The sequence below is a fragment of the Didymosphaeria variabile genome (assembly GCF_027946475.1).
Source record: "Didymosphaeria variabile strain IMI 356815 chromosome Unknown scaffold_4, whole genome shotgun sequence".
In the NCBI taxonomy this organism is placed as follows: Eukaryota; Fungi; Ascomycota; class Dothideomycetes; order Pleosporales; family Didymosphaeriaceae; genus Didymosphaeria; species Didymosphaeria variabile.
This window is the reverse complement of record NW_026611623.1, coordinates 273,950-292,780: the sequence shown is the minus strand read 5'-3', so window position 1 is coordinate 292,780 and position 18,831 is coordinate 273,950. Positions and strand designations below refer to the sequence as shown.

General features: G+C 53.4%; 7 protein-coding genes across 7 annotated transcripts; 5 read left to right on the top strand and 2 right to left on the bottom strand.

The window, feature by feature from the left end:
• Positions 1-183: 183 nt before the first annotated feature.
• N0V89_004986 (uncharacterized protein) lies at positions 184-2,402 on the bottom strand (the record flags this gene model as incomplete). Its single annotated transcript, XM_056213766.1, has 3 exons — positions 184-1,150; positions 1,204-2,211; positions 2,266-2,402. 3 exons carry the CDS (start codon positions 2,400-2,402, stop codon positions 184-186), a joined length of 2,112 nt encoding a protein of 703 aa, XP_056071033.1.
• A 637-nt stretch (positions 2,403-3,039) lies between these two features.
• Positions 3,040-4,209, bottom strand: N0V89_004985 (uncharacterized protein; the record flags this gene model as incomplete). The annotated part of the gene is made up of 1 exon (XM_056213765.1): positions 3,040-4,209. One exon carries the CDS (start codon positions 4,207-4,209, stop codon positions 3,040-3,042), a length of 1,170 nt encoding a protein of 389 aa, XP_056071032.1.
• A 1,043-nt stretch (positions 4,210-5,252) lies between these two features.
• On the top strand, positions 5,253-7,590 carry N0V89_004984 (uncharacterized protein; the record flags this gene model as incomplete). The annotated part of the gene is made up of 3 exons (XM_056213764.1): positions 5,253-5,793; positions 5,842-5,945; positions 6,043-7,590. The coding sequence occupies 3 exons, from the start codon at positions 5,253-5,255 to the stop codon at positions 7,588-7,590; spliced, it is 2,193 nt and encodes a 730-aa protein (XP_056071031.1).
• Positions 7,591-7,779: 189 nt separating this feature from the next.
• On the top strand, positions 7,780-8,802 carry N0V89_004983 (uncharacterized protein; the record flags this gene model as incomplete). The annotated part of the gene is made up of 2 exons (XM_056213763.1): positions 7,780-7,785; positions 8,134-8,802. The coding sequence occupies 2 exons, from the start codon at positions 7,780-7,782 to the stop codon at positions 8,800-8,802; spliced, it is 675 nt and encodes a 224-aa protein (XP_056071030.1).
• A 920-nt stretch (positions 8,803-9,722) lies between these two features.
• CEF1 (Pre-mRNA-splicing factor cef1) lies at positions 9,723-12,062 on the top strand (the record flags this gene model as incomplete). Its single annotated transcript, XM_056213762.1, has 1 exon — positions 9,723-12,062. The coding sequence occupies one exon, from the start codon at positions 9,723-9,725 to the stop codon at positions 12,060-12,062; it is 2,340 nt and encodes a 779-aa protein (XP_056071029.1).
• A 690-nt stretch (positions 12,063-12,752) lies between these two features.
• Positions 12,753-16,157, top strand: N0V89_004981 (uncharacterized protein; the record flags this gene model as incomplete). The annotated part of the gene is made up of 7 exons (XM_056213761.1): positions 12,753-12,786; positions 12,862-12,940; positions 12,989-14,306; positions 14,356-14,566; positions 14,615-15,573; positions 15,639-15,932; positions 15,981-16,157. The coding sequence occupies 7 exons, from the start codon at positions 12,753-12,755 to the stop codon at positions 16,155-16,157; spliced, it is 3,072 nt and encodes a 1,023-aa protein (XP_056071028.1).
• A 1,741-nt stretch (positions 16,158-17,898) lies between these two features.
• On the top strand, positions 17,899-18,273 carry N0V89_004980 (uncharacterized protein; the record flags this gene model as incomplete). The annotated part of the gene is made up of 2 exons (XM_056213760.1): positions 17,899-18,059; positions 18,114-18,273. The coding sequence occupies 2 exons, from the start codon at positions 17,899-17,901 to the stop codon at positions 18,271-18,273; spliced, it is 321 nt and encodes a 106-aa protein (XP_056071027.1).
• Between the last annotated feature and the right edge of the window lie 558 nt (positions 18,274-18,831).

The window sequence follows — 18,831 nt, the reverse complement described above, 5'->3', positions numbered from 1 at the left end:
TTTGGACTCGATGGTACTCTAGTACATGCACCTTCCGAAGCAAGCCAATCCAGCCATCATGATTCGTATCTCATCGTCATCATCACCGCTACGCTACCATGCGTCTATGTAGAAGCAAAATCGCCTACCCGGACATGCTGCTCAATACACCTCAATGTACTCTCGTCAATCCTCGTCAATTCTTTACAAGTACGCCCTCTCCACATAACTCTGAATCATACCCGATGCACTCGGCTCATACTCCTTGAGAACCGCCTTCTCCCCCTCAACCACAGTGTTCGCCTGCACAAACACCTTCCTAGGTTGTCTCTGCTTGAGCACCGCGGGGCGAACCTTATTCTCGTAGAAGGGCTCCACATTCGACAGCTCCTCGTACATCTTCTTCCCTGCCTCGTAGTCCGCGGTGCTCTTATAAATGTGCAGCTTCTGCAGGTACTCCTCCACAGCCTGGCGCCCAAGGTCCAGGATGCGGTTACGATCCAAGCGGATCGTGAGATCAGACAAGTCATCCTTCTTCCACTCGAGCTCGCAGAACTCGACGCCCGCGTTGAGAAACGTGCGGAGAATGGTGAAGCGCGCTTGGCTGTGCGCCTGGCCCCATTTGCGGGACTTGGGGTCCCAGAATTCGAGGGAGGCGATGCCCGCGCGCGCCATCTGGAGGTACGCTGCGTAGAGCACGTCGCCGGGCTCGCCGCCGATGTCTTCCTTGCCGTCGCCGAAGCCGAAGAGTTGGAGGATGGAGAAGTCGCAGCTGAGCGCCATGGCGACGCACTCGGCGCGGCACTCTTCGTAGGAAGCGGCAATGGGACCGAAGACGGAGCCCCAGGTTTGGCCGGGCTTGTAGTAGGTTGTGATAGGCTTGCCGGAGATGGGAGAGACGGGTGGGTTCTTGATGTCGAAATTGTATTCGCCAGGTGCAGTCTCTTGGAGGAGCTTGCCGCAGCCATGCCCGAGAAGCTCGTGGAGTCCGACTTGTACTTCGAAAGCTGGATCCCGGTATTTTTGATACACCTCGACATCCTTTTCTTTGATGAATGGGACTTTTTCGTTTGGAGCTTTGGCCGAGAGAACGTTGCCTAACGACACATTCTTAAAGCCAATATTCTGGCGAATGTCGTCGTAGTTCGGAATGTTGATACCTGCGGGGATACTGCGCGTTGTTAGCAGTGCATTATTGGACACGAAGGGATTGCTAGTACGTACCCACTGCCAGCAAATGTGAGGACTTCAAGCGAGGTGAAGTCGGGGCTCAGGAAAGTGTCCTTCTCAAACTCCGCTTTCCATGGTAGCAAAGGAATCAGCTTGGGTGCAGCGCTCACTAGCTTGCTGAATGCCGCTGTGCGCTCCTTGTTGACTGTCGCGACGAAACCTTCCCACTCTCCTCGAATGCCGTGCGGGTCGCGGTAGGTTTCGACAAAGCCAATGTCGCTCTCAACCGCTGGGCCCTTGTCTTTGATCCATTGCCGCTGAGACTCCTTGTAAGCCTCTAATGAGCCGGTGGTGAAGCTCTTTGCGTATTCCTCCGTCATTCTGACCTCCGTTTCATTCGCAGCATACTTCTTCGCCTCGGCGATGTGATGCGCAATGGTCTCCATCTCCTTAGCGTGGTCACCAAACACCAACTTGACTTTTTTGCCGTCAGGAAGTGTCCATTCACTCTCCTTGAGATCCCTATCCGCTGCAGATGGGCCCTTCTGGGCGCTTGCGATCAAGACCTCGAAGCCCTCTTTCGTCTTGCGGATTCTCGTGTTCTCTGGTAGCAGGCGCTTGCCTTCCAAAAAGTCGCTCACGCCCGATATCTCCTCCTTTGTAATGTCAGGGCTGTCTGGGTAGTACGTGGACACGTGGCCCGCACTCGGATATCCAAGGTGGAGTTTCGAAATATCGTTTCCGGCGTATATCGCGTTCTCGAATTGTTCGTATAGCTTCTGCGTTGTCGAGGACACACCGGCGAGCGCCTTCAGCTTGCTTGCTTCGATTCGTGGTACGAACTTTGAGTCGCCGAACGACTTGTAGTTGCCCATGTTGCCCAAGAACTGAGCAGCATAGTTGAGGTATGAATCCACATCTTCTTGTGAGATGCCAGCATCTTTCGCGGCCTTGGCATAGTCGCCGTTGACATGCTTGTGCAATGCGACGATGAAGTCGTAGATGGGTTCGGATTCGGGGGAGACCTGGCGGAGAACGATGCGGGAGCCTGCAAAGCATGCCCTGCCATCATTTTAGCGTATAATCCAGCAAGAAGATCCATGGCTCCTAGCTTACAGTGAAAGGTGGTGAGCGTAGAGCTTCTCTTTATCACTCAGAGCTTCAAAGTGGGGTTTGATGGCAAGATTGACTACGGTGGGAGGATTATCAGCGAGATATTGCTTGAGCGTCTCCGAGTCAATGGTAGCAGTCATTTTGAGAAGTGGTGCAGTAGCAGCTGCAGGATAGATAGTATCGTGGAGGGGTCGAGTGAGGTTTAAGTGGGCGGTGCCTGGAGCTTAAGTCCAGGGCCAACGCCGACGCGGGGCACCCTTTGTAGCTCGATGCGGCAAGACATAAACGCCACCTAACACCGAGGCCTGGTGGACTGGATTGAGCGTTGGGGCATTTTCGTGCCGCATTGGTAAAACGAGAACGCGCATCGTGGTGGCACGACTTCGTTCCTATTGTTGTTGATGGCGTGCCGTGCTGACGGAAAGTTCCAAGCGCCGCAAACAAAGACGCGCCTTCAAGGTTATGATGGTGCTACAATGGTCTGTGTCCAATCGCCAGGGTGCGCTCGAATAAACACATTCCAGAGAGGTCTTAAAGGAGCGCGGCATCGAGCCGCCCGCTCGTGTATTATAGATCCTGAGTAGACTTGCATGAACAAGCATTGCTCGATTGATCTGCTATTGCTCCTCTGGCTAGTCCTTCAGCACAAACTACGTTTGTAGACTACTGGCGCATTAAAGGAGTTCATCGCTGTATTTGGCAGCTCACAGGGTATAATGAACATGCGTATGTACTACACCAACGGGTTGTGCCAATCGAAGCTCTAGGAACGGTATTCTACAGGCCCACCCACAACGACGTAAGCCCAATGAGTGCAACCGCAACCCCTGATAGTGACACGTGCGCCGCCATGCTGCTGCTGACTATCTCAGGAGTACCTTTTTGCTCCACACCATCAATCTTGCAAACCACCTTGCAATTCTCCTCCCTCTTGTCAAGGAGCTCAGCCGCTCTTTTACTGTTTGGGTCAGGGGACGTGTCACCCTCTACTTTCCCGCTCGTGTTGAACGTCATCTCAATCCACTGTATCTGGAATTCCGCAGAGCCATTCTCGGTCATGTTGCCAGACCAGGTTCCGCCATCCGACCACATGTTGATTACAAGGTAACTCGACTTTCGCGGCACTGAGTACGAGCTGGCAGCGACTTGATTATCGTTCAGATACCAGTAACTGTCCTTGTCGAGCCAGTCGATACGGTGTGTCTGCCACTCGTCCCAGGCGGGCAGCTTGGTTTTCTCTTGAGATGCCGCAGCGACCTCGTCGCCGTTTGTGTCCACCGACGGTTGGTTGGTATACCGGATTACATCTGTAGGATCGTCCGTCAAGATCTCAATGTCCGATTCATTGTTATCGTCATAGAAGGTGAAGAAGCCGGCGACAGCTCCTTTGTCTCCCACTACTCTTGCTGACATGCGCATCGACACGTGCATCACGTTCTTCTGAAGATTCTCAATCTCTGACGCGCTTTGGAATCCGTCTCCACGAGTCGTGCGGAGCGTGAGGTAGGTGAACGCATCGTTGGTGTCGTTATTCTGCTGCAAGTATACGTTTGCTGGTGAATTGACCATCCGGACAGCGAAGTCATCGCTAGCGTTCTTGCTCCAATTCTGTATGTTCCAGTCTTTGTTCCAAGCGTCACTATTGAGGATGCTCGACTGCCCTACATCTAGGTTCGGGGCGTCGTCCCAATCGTCGACAACGGCCGGTGCCTTCACATACTCTTCTGACTTATCCGCGAGGTTCCGAAAGTCGAAGAAGCGATAGTATTGGAAGTACTGAGGGGTTTGCGAGTCGGCACCTGATTCAACGACATAGCAAGTACAGTTCTGGTTATTTTGCTGTGGCGTGGTCGAATCTGCAGTCACATATCCAGCAGAATATGTAGGTCGAATGAGTAGAGCAACAGGCCACAAGGCAGCCACGAGCGGCCGGAGCTTCGATACCATGGCGCAAAAAGCGAAGCGAACGTAACAAACAGGGGGGGTATCTTATATTAAACAATAAACAGAAGCGAGAGACTGTAGAAAGTATTGTATAGGGCAAAGGTCACCTCCAAGACATAATGAGTGGCTTCGAAGATGGTGCTATAGAGTGACAAAGTACAGCGCGACTCGGGATCATATAGAACTAAGTACGGTGATGAAACCACGATGTTGGTGCACTCCAAAGGCTAGGTGAGGCGCAGGCGCTCCATTGCGGCCGTTCGTAATTGGTGCCCTGGCAGCGTCGGCTTGGATCTCGTGGTTTGTATAGCTCCAGATCGTCCGAATCTGGCGGGAGCTAAGTCAATCTGGACCTATCCCCTGCAGTTTTGCTGCTTCAATAGCGTGCTGCAAGAGTAGACAAGTGCGGCAATCGGGCCGGCTCGACTGCAGTCCGCAATGACTACCTCGGACCTGGACACATGTTCTCGGCGCCTTCGACATTGGTAACTGAAGGGTGAGATTTCTGCGCTTCATCAGTGTTCTCTTTCTCCCGATTATGGCGAACCGCGAGTTGCTCGTCCCACAGAATGGTGCGATCGCGCGAGACTTGGTCGATTCCGTAGCCGCGCAGCTGAGACTAACCGCCCCAGCCCCACGCTGTGGCGCCGTCGGAAAGTAAAGTTTGGGCTGTTTGGGCTGAGAAAACATGCACGACGTCGAGTGGAAATGAAATTCAATGGAAGCGCAGCAGTGGCAGTGCACTAGTGTTGGTGATACACAGGCCAATCCAGCTGGCAAGTGGTTCGAAAGTCGGTGTGGGTTGGCTACCTGCCAGATTCCGTTGGTGAAATCTGCAGCTTATCTAAGCACCACTCGACGTTCACGTGCTCACGCGTCATTCATGGATTTGTTCGCGCCATCGACGCGCTGCTGCCTTCGTGCAACACCAACAGCTATTACTGGCTGATTCCTGCGAGGCATCACTCAATGCATATATAGCTAACAACATTTCCTCGGCCTTTGCATGGATATCCCACCATTACGTCCTCCTGAATATCCGCACTATGGCTGACAAAGAATTGCAAGAGAAGGTGACTTACTTCATGCAGCAAAACCTTCTGGATCTCTCCGATGATGAGGAAGGATTTCCCGATTCGGGACTCGTAGCAGCAGAGCAGCTATTCGCTGACTTCAAGGCCATGCCCCCGCCACCGCCTGTGCGCCGTGGAAGTAGCTTCTTGGGCCCTACGCCACGGGAGCGGCAGCAAGAGTTTGAAACCCATACAGCACAGCAGCGTGCGGCAGTACGTAAGCACGACCCTAGCTTGCTGCGATCTTCAACTGCTCCGAATACTGTCACGAAGAGCTTTCCAGTCGCGAAACTTGAGCAAGGGGATCGCGCGCCTCAAAGATTTCTGAAGAAAACGGCTTCTATGTCAGACCTTGCAGCACAAGATCGAACGCCATTCTACAAGCGCATGGGCGAAATCCCTCGCGAGCTCAAGAATGCAAACGCAAAAGCTGCCACCAACATTGTTGTCGAACCTGTGCACAAACAACTGTTGAGGGAGAAGTTAGTCTACTTGTTCCCAAACAATGACATCAGTATGACACGGCGCCTTCGAATACACAAGATCATCCAGCTAGGTGCAGCTTGGGTGAAAAGCTGGAGAGACGACGTAACGCATGTCATCTTCGACGATGACAAACAAACATACCCTCAACTTCTACGTCACCTTAACAGAGCCGGTTTGCCGGTAAGTGCGAGATTTCTTTATTCGGTCTGTGCTAAAGAAGCCTAAGCGCAAGGTCGTCGTGGTGAAATTTGATCCGTATATACCCCAATGCATACAGTCCGGCATACCGCTTGACCCCACAAGTAGCAGGTTCCTTGTCAAAGGGGCGCCACGTCCGAGTGTGACTTCAACACCAGCGCCTCCAGACTCACAAGGCTCACTGAAGATAAAACCTTCAAGGAGAGAGCAAGCAGCAAATTCATCTCAAAAGACTGATTCGGTGACCACCGAAGCCACTCCCACAGAGCCCCACATAGAAGAACCACCAATTTCTAGTGGAGATATCGTAAGAGACAGTTTTGTTCGACCACCAGAGTCCACTTTTGAAGCTGCAAAGCCGCCTAAAGAGTACAATGATGAGCTCTCAAAGGTCATAAATGCTACAAGAGCTGTAGCGCATCTGCCGCTCGATGACGAGGAAGACGGCGATTCGCGGCCCACTTCTTCGGCGGGAACAGACTCTGGTCGTGATACAGATGAAGAGGAACCACAACCTACTTCGATGCGCACGAGGAGTCAAAGAACCGCGGTCGCACCCACCAAAAGGAAGAACGGGGTCAACCAAAATACGTTCCAGTGCATGAACCCAATGGGAGCATCTTCGGCGAGTTTTAATCCCAATGCTCGAACGATCGAAATTCTGGAACAAATGGGCAAGTACTACGACCAAATGCAGGATCAGTGGCGCACACTCGCATACAGAAAGGCTGTCACTACACTGCGTAAACAGACGGTCAAAATTTCGACAGCTAAGGAAGCTGCCGCGCTCCCTTTCGTCGGGTCTCGCCTCGCTGACAAAATCGAGGAGATCGTGTTGACGGATCGGTTGCGAAGATTAGACAGCACCCGCGATGATCCGACTGACAAAGTCCTCCGTCTGTTCTTGGGAGTCTACGGAGCGGGACTGGTACAAGCCAACAAGTGGATTCAAGCTGGGCATCGCACCCTCGACGACTTGATCGCCAACGCGAAGCTTACAGATTCTCAAAGGATCGGGATCGAACACTATCATGACTTTGCGACTCGTATACCTCGAGCTGAGGTCGAGGCACATGGTGAATACGTGAGGGACGCTTTGCGAAAGATTGATCCTGGGTTTGAGACCACCGTGATGGGCTCATACCGTCGTGGGGCAAAAGATTCGGGCGACATCGACATCATCATGACCAAACCCGGTGCAAGAGTATCGGCATTGCGGGATGTGGTCTTCCATAAACTCGTACCTCGATTGCTTAAGGATGGCTTTCTCAAGGTCAAGCTCGCTGCTTCTTCCTCTAGTACCGATGACGGGACTAAATGGCATGGCGTCTCTTGCCTTCCATCATCGGCCACATGGCGTCGATTGGATCTACTTCTAGTCCCAGAGGAAGAGATGGGCGCGGCGCTCCTCTACTTCACAGGCAATGACATCTTCAACCGAAGCATCAGGCTGCTGGCAAGTAAGAAAGGGATGCGCCTCAACCAAAGAGGCTTGTACAAGGACGTTATTAGAGGAAAGAATAGGGAGAAGTTGAATGAAGGAACACTGCTTGAGGGCAAAGAAGAGAGAAGGATCTTTGAGATCTTGGGCGTTCCCTGGCGTGAGCCGACTGAGAGGATCTGCTGAGGCCTGGTATATATGCTAGCCAGTGCGGCCCCCACAGGATAGCTTCTAGCAAGCAGTCGCACGCCTCATTGTCAATCGCCCTAGCTTTTTGACTCCACTTTCGCGATTGCTACCTACCTCAAATGGACTGAGCGCTAAGCGGTTTTAACCGTGTCTACCCGCTAGCTAGTGGGGAAATTGAGTACATCCATGACTGTATTTCGTGAGCATTGCCGGTGTACATCGTTTCTAGAACCACCAAGTATTATATCTGAAACATATACAATGTCCACTACCCATACGCCTCGATTAGGATGGTTTGGTCTAGGCTCAATGGGTCTGGCCATGGCTTCTAACCTGCAGAAACATCTTACAGAAAAGAGCTTACCTGCACTCCACTACGCAAACCGTAGTCTTTCCAAAGGAGATTCGCTGAATGAACTTGGTGGTATACCATGTCAGGATATAAACGAGCTGGTCCAAGAATGTGATGTGATCATCATTTCAGTAAAATCCACCCATCTCCTATCACCGAAAATCAACGGGACTGATGAAGCATCATAGGTTACAAACGATGAAGTCCTTAAGAGTGTCATCAACCAATTCATATCCACCAAGTCGTTGGCAGGCAAAACCCTTGTAGACACAACCACCGTCCACCCCGACACCACAGCCTCTATAGCGGCCGAGCTCTCCACACACAATTGCTCCTTCGTCGCAGCCCCTGTCTTCGGCCCGCCACCAACCGCCCGCGCAGGCCAGCTCCTCGTCGCCGTAGCCGGCTCTCCCCACGCCGTCGAAATAATCACACCCTACCTCCAAGGCGTCATCGCCCGCGGCGTCATCCCCGTCGGCCCCGATCCCTCCAAAGCCCTCCTTCTCAAATCTACCAGCAACTTCATCGGCGCTGGCCTCATGTACCTCATCTCGGAAGCTCACGTCCTGGCGGAGAGATCCGGCCTTCCCGCCCCCGTCCTCGAGTCGCTCATCGAAGCCAACTTCGGTGCCTACGCAGCGAACACATCTAAACGACTAACGTCCGGGAGCTACATGCCTGCCGTGGGACAGGCGCCGAACAGCGCGCTGGAGCTGGCGATTAAGGATGTAGGAATCGGGCTAGGGATTGCGAGGGAGCAAGGGGTGAAGTTGGAGATTGGAGAGTTGAGTATGGGAGCGATGGAGGAGGCGAAAAGATTTGGGGATGAGAGGGGGGAGGAAGTTGGACAGTCATAGCGTTTTTGGAATTGTGAGGACGAAGTCGGGGTTGGGATTTGAGAATGCGGCAGTGAGGGAAAGGGATGGGCTGGGGGGAGAATGAAGGGGCGTAGAGCGGTGAGCGGAGACGAATATCCTTGCCCATGCAATCCGAAAGTAGTTGTTGATTAAATGTACCGGAACATATTGTTCTTCACACTTCTCTTCATCGACACTGGCTGCCCGTCCTCATACTCCACACCTGACTCTCCACCGTCTCCTGATAAACCTTGCATCTTCAGTTGCAGTTCTTTGTCCAATTCAGCTTGTGTCTTCTTGGGTTTCGGTTGCTGGTCGCTAGATTTGGAGGACTCGGGTTGAGAACTTTCATGAGCTTTCTGGGACTCTGTTGTAGCTGTTGATGCAGCTCGTTGTGTTGGCGCTAGTCGTACAGATGTGGTGGTGCTAGTGATGCAATGGGAGCGTGCTGCCGAGACGACTCTCCGAGCCGCATGATGTGAAAGAGTCATTGTGGATTGTCGAGCGCTAGAAGTGCGGCAAGGCGTTCAGCTGAGCCCCTAAGCAAACGGTTTGGTAGACGCGCCTATGCTAGGTGAAAGAATGAAGATTGTTGGGATTGAAATGGGTAAACTGATCAGGATGGAGGTAAGCGTATAAGCAGTCAATTAGCAGCTACCGTTCTCTTATCAACCACTGTAGATCGTTCAAGTTGTGGCTGTGACGTATCGGTGATTTCTAGTGCTACGCTTTTGCCCACTGTTACATAAGCAGGAGCCTCACCACGCTAGTGCCTTTTCCCGTGGAACTTCTGCGCGACAACTTCGCACCGCGCGAGCACGACAACCCACCGCACCCCACCACACTCTTAGCGCCAGGGGAAAGTCTGCACATAGTCCGCGTCCGCATCGCCTATCTTAGGGAAATACAGGTTACTCAGGATGGTTGTCACCAAGGTGGGACAGTGGTCGAACGTCGAAGATGAGGTGCTCAAAGCCGCCATCTCAAAGTATGGCTTGAACCAGTGGGCCCGCTGTGCCTCTCTTCTCGCAAAGAAAACCGCGAAGCAGTGCAAGGCGCGATGGAACGAATGGCTGGACCCAAGCATAAAGAAGACCGAATGGTCGCGCGAAGACGATGAGAAGCTGCTCACAATGGCTAAGCTGCTCCCTACGCAATGGCGCACGATCGCACCCATTGTCGGAAGAACTGCAACACAATGTCTTGAACGCTACCAGAAGCTCCTCGACGAACAAGAGTCACGCGAATCCGGAGACCTAAGCTTGGCTGGGCCAGAAGGTGGAGAGTCAGCTGCTCCCACTGCTGAGGATGTCCGTCGTCTTCGACCTGGCGAGGTTGATGCGTATGCGGAAGCCAGACCAGCTCGCCCCGATGCGATCGACATGGACGAAGAAGACAAGGAGATGCTTTCGGAGGCGCGTGCGCGCTTGGCTAACGTGAGCGGGAAAAAGGCCAAACGGAAAGCTCGCGAGCGACAATTGGAGGAGTCGAGGAGAATCGCATTACTTCAGAAGAGGCGTGAGCTCAAAGCGAGTGGAATCAACATTAAAATCACACCGAAGAAGGGCAATCACATCGATTATAACGCTGATGTGCCACTCGAACGCGAGGTACCGGCAGGCTTCTACGACACGACCGAGGAGCTCGACCAAAATGAGAAGCAGCGCGAAGCCTTCGATCCGCGAAAACAACAATTGGCAAATAAGCGCAAAGCAGAGCAACTGGAGGAGGGAGGGAACAAGCGCAAGAAGGAAGAGAACAAGTCTGGGGGTCTTGCGGCGTCTTATGCAAAGGCAGCTCGGGACCAGAGAATCCGCGAAGCCGAACAGAGCAGCAAGCGCCGCGCTTTGGCACTGCCCTCACCTCAGGTTGGCGACGCTGAAATGGAGGACATCATCAAGATGGGAATGACAGGAGAAAGAGCCATTACGGGAGTCGGCGGCGACAACATGGCTACAGAAGGCTTGGTGGGCAATTACTCCGGACTTGTGGGCAACACCCCAATCCGTACACCCATGGCGCCCAAGGAAGAGGATGTCATCGCCAACGAGGTTCGAAACGCGCGACTGCGAACGGAAACCCAGTCAGCATTGTTAGGAGGGGATAACCCAGATCTCGTGGAAGATAGCACGCCTGCACTGCCAGGTTCTGCAACGCGACATCAGACTGTGACCCCGAATCCGTTGGCAACGCCTTTCCGTCAAGCAAATGGAGCGGGTGCTACACCTGCACATCAGGGGCCTGGAGCGACGCCGATGCGAACCCCTCGCGACAATTTTAATTTGAATCAAGAAGATGGAATGCAGCTTGTGGGACAAACGCCGCGGGACATTCGCTTACGCGAGAATGCAAAGAAATCAGACCTTCGAGGCAGACTCTCAGCTTTGCCTAAGCCCAAGGAGACTAGCTGGGAATTCGAGTTGCCCGAGGAGCGGGAAGACAGTATGGAGGTCGAGATGAGCGAAGAGGATGCTGCTGAGCGTGACCGTCGGAATAGGGAGGCTCAGGAAGCAGCAGAACGCGCAGAATTCGCTCGACAGACACAGGTCGTACAGAAGTCCTTGCCGAGACCGTCCACAGTTGACATTGACGCATTACTGAAGAGGGCGCTAGAGATTTCGGATCCGATCGAGCGCGACGTGGAGACGGAAATGGCGCTTCTGATCGCAAACGACGTGCAGAAGTTTGATGGAGGTAAAGTGTCTGGAAAAGCAAAACCACTCGAAAAGTTCAGTGACTCGGTTTTGAGGGCAGCCAAGATGGAGTTTGCCCTAGAGCTCTCGATGAACAGCGAAAAGGACAAGAAGATGTTCCACGAAGAGTTCGGCACGGCGTGGACGAATCTGCACGGAGCCTCTACGCTACCAGGCCTTGATGGGTACGAAGAAGACGAAATCGACGAGCACCAGATGATGGTCGAAACCTTCAACAACGCCCAGGACAAGATCATCGAGACGGCCCAACAGGCGAACAAGATCGAGAAGAGACTCTCAACGCATCATGGCGGTTACATGAAGCGGTCTGCCTTGCTCGGAGACAAGATCAAACAGGCATCACGAGCATTGGAGAAGGCGAAGATGGAGCTGGACTCGGTTAGGACTATGCAATATTCAGAGCAGTCCGCGGTGGCTAGGCGACTGGAAGGGCTGCGCGACGAGGTGTCGTTCGTCAGCAAGCGTGAACGCGAGACACAGGAATTGTACAGGACGCGGAGAGACGAGCTGGAGGGCCTGCAAGCATCTGTCAACGGAGTGCACTAGGAACGGACTGTTTCGATACTGTTTTGTATAATTTGTTATCTACGGAAAGGCTATGGGACATGGATTGACGGCGTCGGCGGGGTCAGCAAGCAGGTGTAGTTAGTATGGCGTCAGGCCAGTAGCGGGCCCGAATACCAAGGATGCGGTATGCATCCAACCCCATGTGTATAGAGAACAGGTCACAGTCCAACATAGCCGCCTTCCCATCGTGTCAGGCGCCGTGGTTGGGTGGTCATGCGCGTGTGCCTGACCCCGCAGAACGCTGGCGAACGTGGGGTCCACGTTCTCGGAGCAGTGGCAGCTGCGGGCTCGTCGCACAAGCTTCCGCAGCAGGGCTTGCGCTGCTTGTCAACGTCTCTCTTGTCTTGGAACGCACGTTGACGTAGCGCTGCGCGCCCTCCACTTGGTCTGCGCTGAGGTGCGAGCCGAGCAGCGGTTTGATTGTGCGTGCACCGGACGCACTGCGTCTCCGCGCGCATTGGTATTGCTTAGCGGCAACCGACCGGCTGGGGAGAGCTGCTGCGGGCTGCTAGGACAGGGATATGCGGCGGACTGCCTTGCGATTCATCGCGACGTCCTTCCGCCGGCACAACCCGACTCACTGCTGGACTACTCTGCTCACCCACTGAGAACGGCGCTCGAACGATTCCACACACATTGCACCGCATGTCCCCTCGATAATCCGCGGGCATGGGGCGCAACGCGCGGAAGCGCATCTCTTATGGTGGGTGCTCCCTTGCGTGCCCTTGACGCACTCCGGCCTACGTAATGCTTCGAGACAGCTAACCAACCGCTGCAGTGCTGCCGCTCGCGAACTCGGCAGGAGGCCACAGACTGGGTGTCAATGGCCTCGCCGTCGACCCTGTAGACTCCATCCTGTGAGCATCCTCGCTGCACTGCGTCACTATCCCACTGACGCGGCACAGTTACTCGGGAGGCCGCGACGGCGTGATATGCGCCTGGGACCTGCACCTCGACCTTAAACACAGAGATAGCGACGACAGAGACCCCTTCGCCGACTCGAGCGCGCCACATTACAAGCCGCCGCCGACCCAGTTCCGCCAACAGGCGCAGGCACACACCCACTGGATCAACGACCTCGTCCTCGCCCAGAACAGTCAGGCCCTCGTATCTGCCTCCTCCGATATTACCGTCAAGGTTTGGCGACCCGCTGCCACAGACTTCCAGCCGCCGCAAACAATTGGTCTTCACACCGACTATGTCAAACGCGTGGCTTCACCCGGCCCTCACGAAAATTGGGTGGCCTCCGGTGGGCTCGATCACAAAATCAGTTTGTGGGACTTGAACGGCGCAGGTCAGAAACTTCAGATTGCAGTAGGAGACGACGAGAACGTTGCCAAAGGTTCTGTCTATGCGCTCGCATGCAGCCCCTCCATCGTCGCAAGCGGCGGGCCGGAGAGCATCGTGCGCATCTGGGACTCGCGGACTGGCAAGCGCATAACCAAGTTCGTGGGACATACAGACAACGTGCGGGACGTCCTGATCACGCAGGATGGCGACACTATCCTCACGGCCTCGTCAGACCAGACTGTCAAAGTGTGGTCCATGACGGCGGGTCGGTGCATGTACACGCTCACCATGCACAACGACAGTGTGTGGTCACTCTTTTCGGACGACCCGCAGCTGAAGGTCTTCTACTCTGCCGATCGTTCAGGCATTGTGGCCAAAAGCGACGTCCGCAATTGTCCTGAGATGGACGAGGGCATTTCGGTAGCAGTGTTGCAGGAGCATGAAGGTGTTAACAAGGTGGTCGCGGCTGGTGACTACGTGTGGACAGCAACATCCAGCTCAAGTATCAACCGGTGGAACGACGTAGAGACAGCGGCCGAGATCATGCTCCCGGATACTTACAAGATGCATAGATCTAGCATTGCCACGACACGATCTCGCTACCCTTCCCCGCCCGCATCGACGCCTCCGACGAACGGAGCCACACCAAAGATACCATTCAAAGCTTTATTGCGCATGTCGAATACTGCGCCATTTCCACAATTGTTCTCCAAGGACTCTGATGCCTCCACATTGTATTCAGTCACTAGCGCACGCAAGCCTGCGGAGGTCTTAGTGGCACCAGATCATGGCGTTATTATTCCCTGCAGAGATTTGCCTGATTTTTCGATAGAAGGACAAAACGGGCTAATCAAGCATCATCTACTCAACGACCGGAGGAGAGTGCTTACCCTAGATACCGCTGGCGAAGTTATTCTTTGGGATCTGCTCGCTGTACGTTTTCAACCACTCGGACAGTACCATATGACTAATATTACCGCAGTGCATTCCTCTAAAGTCATTCGGCAAACGCCACTTGGAAGACGTCGTACCTGAAGTGAACACTCGCGAAACTGTTGCTCATTGGTGTGCCGTTGATACACGAATAGGCAGCTTGACCTGTGTTTTGGAAGAAAATTATTGTTTCGATGCGGAAATGTATGCCGACGAACTTCAACTCCCAGAGAACATTGACTTTAGAGAAGACCAGCGAAGTAAGCTTCTCCTATAACGACTGAGGTATCTGTGCTAATGACGTGCAGTAAATCTTGGCAAGTGGGTATTACGATACCTATTCGCGAACCTCGTCGATGAGGAGATAAAGCGCGATTCCACTTTCAGAGAAAAACTTCTGGCGGGTGTGGCGAGCCGCGCAAATCCCCCCAAAAGCATCCAGTTGCCAGATAATAACATCAATGGTTGGAAGGACGCCACGTCCGGGCCTGCATCGGGCTCCACCATCCGAGCTCCGAACGGCTTCCACCTACCTGTCACAACTCCAGGTCTACACATTGGCCAAGCTACACCCGGTATTCCTCCGTCGAGCGCGGGCAAAGGCTCACATTATAACCAGCTTCTTACTCCTACAACGGAAGAGGGCTCCCAGCTGGAGAAAACTGCCACTCAGCGAAGCTCTACGCAAGATCAGCCTGATTATTTCTCGCGATCGCCCGCTACTAATGGCAATGGCAACGGCAATGGAAACAAGAAGGAAAACAGCTCCACAGAAGGATCAGAAGAGAACGCACCTCAGTCACCGGCAGAGGACGCCCAAACGCAAAAGAAGAGCAAGGGCCTCTTTGGCAAAAAGTTCGGCATGTCTCTGAACATGAAGAAGTTTGCCTCAAACACCGAGAAACCCGAAGCACCGAAGCCAGCGGCTACCGACGAGAAGTCAGAAGACAGCGATTCCCATTCCACAAAGACCGACGAAAAGGTCATCGAAGACAACTTCTTCGGAGCTCTGCAGAAGATCCGCCAGACATACGAAGAACAGACCAATCTAGGCGCTCAGAAGCTGGACACGCAGATTGCGCCTAGCCTACCGAACGAGACTCCCGTACTGAAACCGCCAGCTAACACGACCATCCTAATCCAAGAAGATCGCCCCGATAGCGGCGGGGTCGCTGATCTGTTCGAAGGCAAGGTCGGCTCCTTGGGCCAGCAAGCCGACCTCATCGAGAAGTGCGCTCCTGTTTGGCTCGCCGACGTTCTCCTTCGGGTACGCTTTCCTGGCCCCCCTCTTCTATACCTATTCCGCGACGCGATCGCTGACAACCTCATCAGAACCAAATCCCTCTCAAGGACATCGTCAAAGTCTCCTTCATCCTCGAGCCCTACCAAGCGCTCCTCCCCAGCATCTCATCCGACGGGTACCCCCCCCTGCTCCCCCCTCCTGACAAAGTAGTTCGCAACGCTAATACTGCTCAAAGCAACAACCGCCTCAACGCGAATCGTATGCTGCGTGCGCGTAAGATCCTGTCGTACGTCGCTGAACGCATCGAGCCGGCGTCGAGCAAGGAGGAGGAGGGCGGGGACCTCAGGCCTGAGGAGTATTTGGAGCTTTATTGCCAAAATCAGGTATGCCGTTTTACACTACGAGGGTACGCGTGCTAACATATTCAATAGCTCATCGCCCCCACAATGACACTTGCTTCGATCCGCGCGCACGTCTGGCGTGGCGGCGGAGACGTCGTGCTGTACTACAAGGCGAACGGGCGGAAGGAGATCAAGCATGCGCCTCAAGCTGGGCTCTCTCCTGGTCTGGGTAGCTCCGGCGTGAGCGAGGGGGAAGGCCTCGAGTGAGGGTGGCAGGAGCAGTCAGCAGAGCTCGAGGGGGGATTGTTGAGGGCAAGGTCTCCGGGAATGTTGGGTAGAGGACTTGCAGTGTTGTCGCTGTGACATTGTGGTTGGGGTGACGTGAGGAGAGTTGGTTGGTTGTATATAGATGGTGTCTTGCCTTGCGCATACCCCGTTTTGCGTATCGTATTGCACGGTGCATGCGCGCCTGATGACAGGTGCAGGTATGGCATACTACAGCTCCTACAAACTTGTCTCTTTTGCGTGGCTCCGTAGTGATCTGGACGTAGGCCAGCTTGGCAACAACCTTGACTATTCTCTTCACCAGCGACATAGCACGTGAGCTCATGTTCTTTGGTCCAATTATATCATGGTTTGGTGACAATGATCTGTAGGGTTTTGATTGCAAAAACAGTATCCAGAGCCATATGAAGGTGAGGAAGGAACTTCTGGAGGGCGCCGATATCCTGACCATGGTGTATACCATGCGAATTCCGAACGCTGAATGATGGTGTCTAAACGGCGCAGGCCAACCATCCAAGCCATTATCTCGACACGCTCTACCAAGCAACCGCATTCGTGAGGTACCGACATGATCGGACCAACCAGACAAGCTAGTGTAGAGACATAAGCATCACATATATGAATTTGGTCGGAGGGGATTGGACTGTGGAATACGCTACCTGACAGCCCCTGTAACACCCCGCTTTGCCATACTCAGAAGCGACGCGGGTCCATCTTCGCTATGCAATAAGCATGGCCACACCCTTATAACGCCATGCCGAATGGATGCTTTCTGCGATACCATGGATCTTTCCATGACGGGGATCTCGGGGAAGCGTGTTGGTGGCACGCAAACAGGCGTGAAAAGAAAAGGGTAATAATGAATCAAGCAACAGCGCATTTGAACCGGAGCTATTCTATAGGTTCACTCCAGATATCCTTCCCACAAATAGCCGGGGCTTGACATACTGTGTGCAGCGCCAATAGGCCACTAAATGGACGGGAACTCATATCAGGTACAGGTACAAACAGTTCGCAATTACACTTTCCACCCCCACTCCCCCAATGTCTTCGCCTCCGACCGTATCTCCATCGTTGGAAGCAACTCTGCAAAGGATGTTGTGAGAATAGCTTGCACAGTGCAAGCCCCACCTAGGGGAGCGTCAGGCATGTTCTGGCGACAGCATTGATGACAGGTACTCGGGTCCAGCGCGAGTACTTCGAAGGGGCCTGACAGCTCAACAATCAATGCTCCTACTTACTACTCCATACCTAGGTAAGTAGCAAGAGTGCAGCTAGGCAGCGGTACTCTGCACTAACCACTTCCACCCTACAGAACAAAGTCTGTAGCTAGTATAGGATATAGAGAACTTTATTGTCTTCAGAGGCATCCAAGAATGTGAACATATCAAGCTTGGGCTGATTTGTACCTGCTTATCGTTATGCTGTCATTATCGGTGAGCTGGCGGTCCCGCGTACTGTTGTCATCAAACATGCATGGCACTCTGATTTCGGAGATCCCCATAGCACATGCGGCAGATGTCTGCTTGCGCTTCTGCCGGTTCGACCCAAAGACGACTCCAAGAGTCGTAGAAAAGGAACCAGCTTGGCCTGCTTCAGCTCCAGGTCTGTTAGCGCTCTCGATTTCAACCCTTCAGTTCCCCTGACGTTGCACAAACGACTCGCTGCTTGACATTGGCTGACCAAAGACGGTTGAATGGCAGTCCTGCAAGACACAACAACTATGTCGCCCATAGCAGTATCTGAAGAGAAGGAAGGCAGGTCGATGCAAGCCGACTACTTCTCAAAAGATCAAGATGATGGGGCCATCACAAGTGATGTTTCACGAGAGGCCCATGAGCTTCACATCTCGATGCAGAAGCTCCTGTGGAAACTGGATACCAGGTGCATGATTGCGTAACGTGTCCTACGAATCCGCGATGCTGATAGTGTCATTAGAATCTTACCACTCTTCGTCCTCCTCGTCCTATGCTCGTTCTTGGACCGTACCAATGTCGGCAACGCAAAGTTGTATCACCTAGAAAATGACCTTGGTATGACCAATGCCCAATTCAACCAGGGGTTGACGGCTTTCTACCCTCTCTATATTGCAGGGTAAGATACGTTCATGTCTGTAAGCCTGGTGATAGATGCTTATCGTGACTACGCAAAGGGAGATACCAAGTAATTTGCTTTTGAAGAAGATCACCCCAAGGATATGGATCGGCCTCATGGCCTTCCTGTGGGGCTTTATATGCATGTGTATTGGATTCATCCACAACTTCGCCCAGTTTGTCAGTCTCCGTGCGATTCTTGGCCTGGCTGAGGGCGGCCTGTTTCCCGGCATGGTAGGTTGGAATTTTCTTCCTCGTCTGTGGTGTACCACTGACTTTGTTATCCTGGTGAAAGGTCCTCTATCTTTCCACCATCTACACTCGATCCGAACTTGCTCTGAGAATCGGGATTCTGTACACCGCCACCTCCCTCTCCAGTGCCTTTGGAGGTAAGCAGTCGAACAATTCCAGAGCTTCCCGTCCTAACTACGATCAGGGCTTCTGGCTCGCGCAGTGGCCGAGACTGGAGACCGGGGCGGTCTGTCTGCTTGGCGCTGGATCTTTGTCATTGAGGGTCTCTTCGTGAGTAGACACTGTTTTTCCGTCTATGTCTATCATTGACT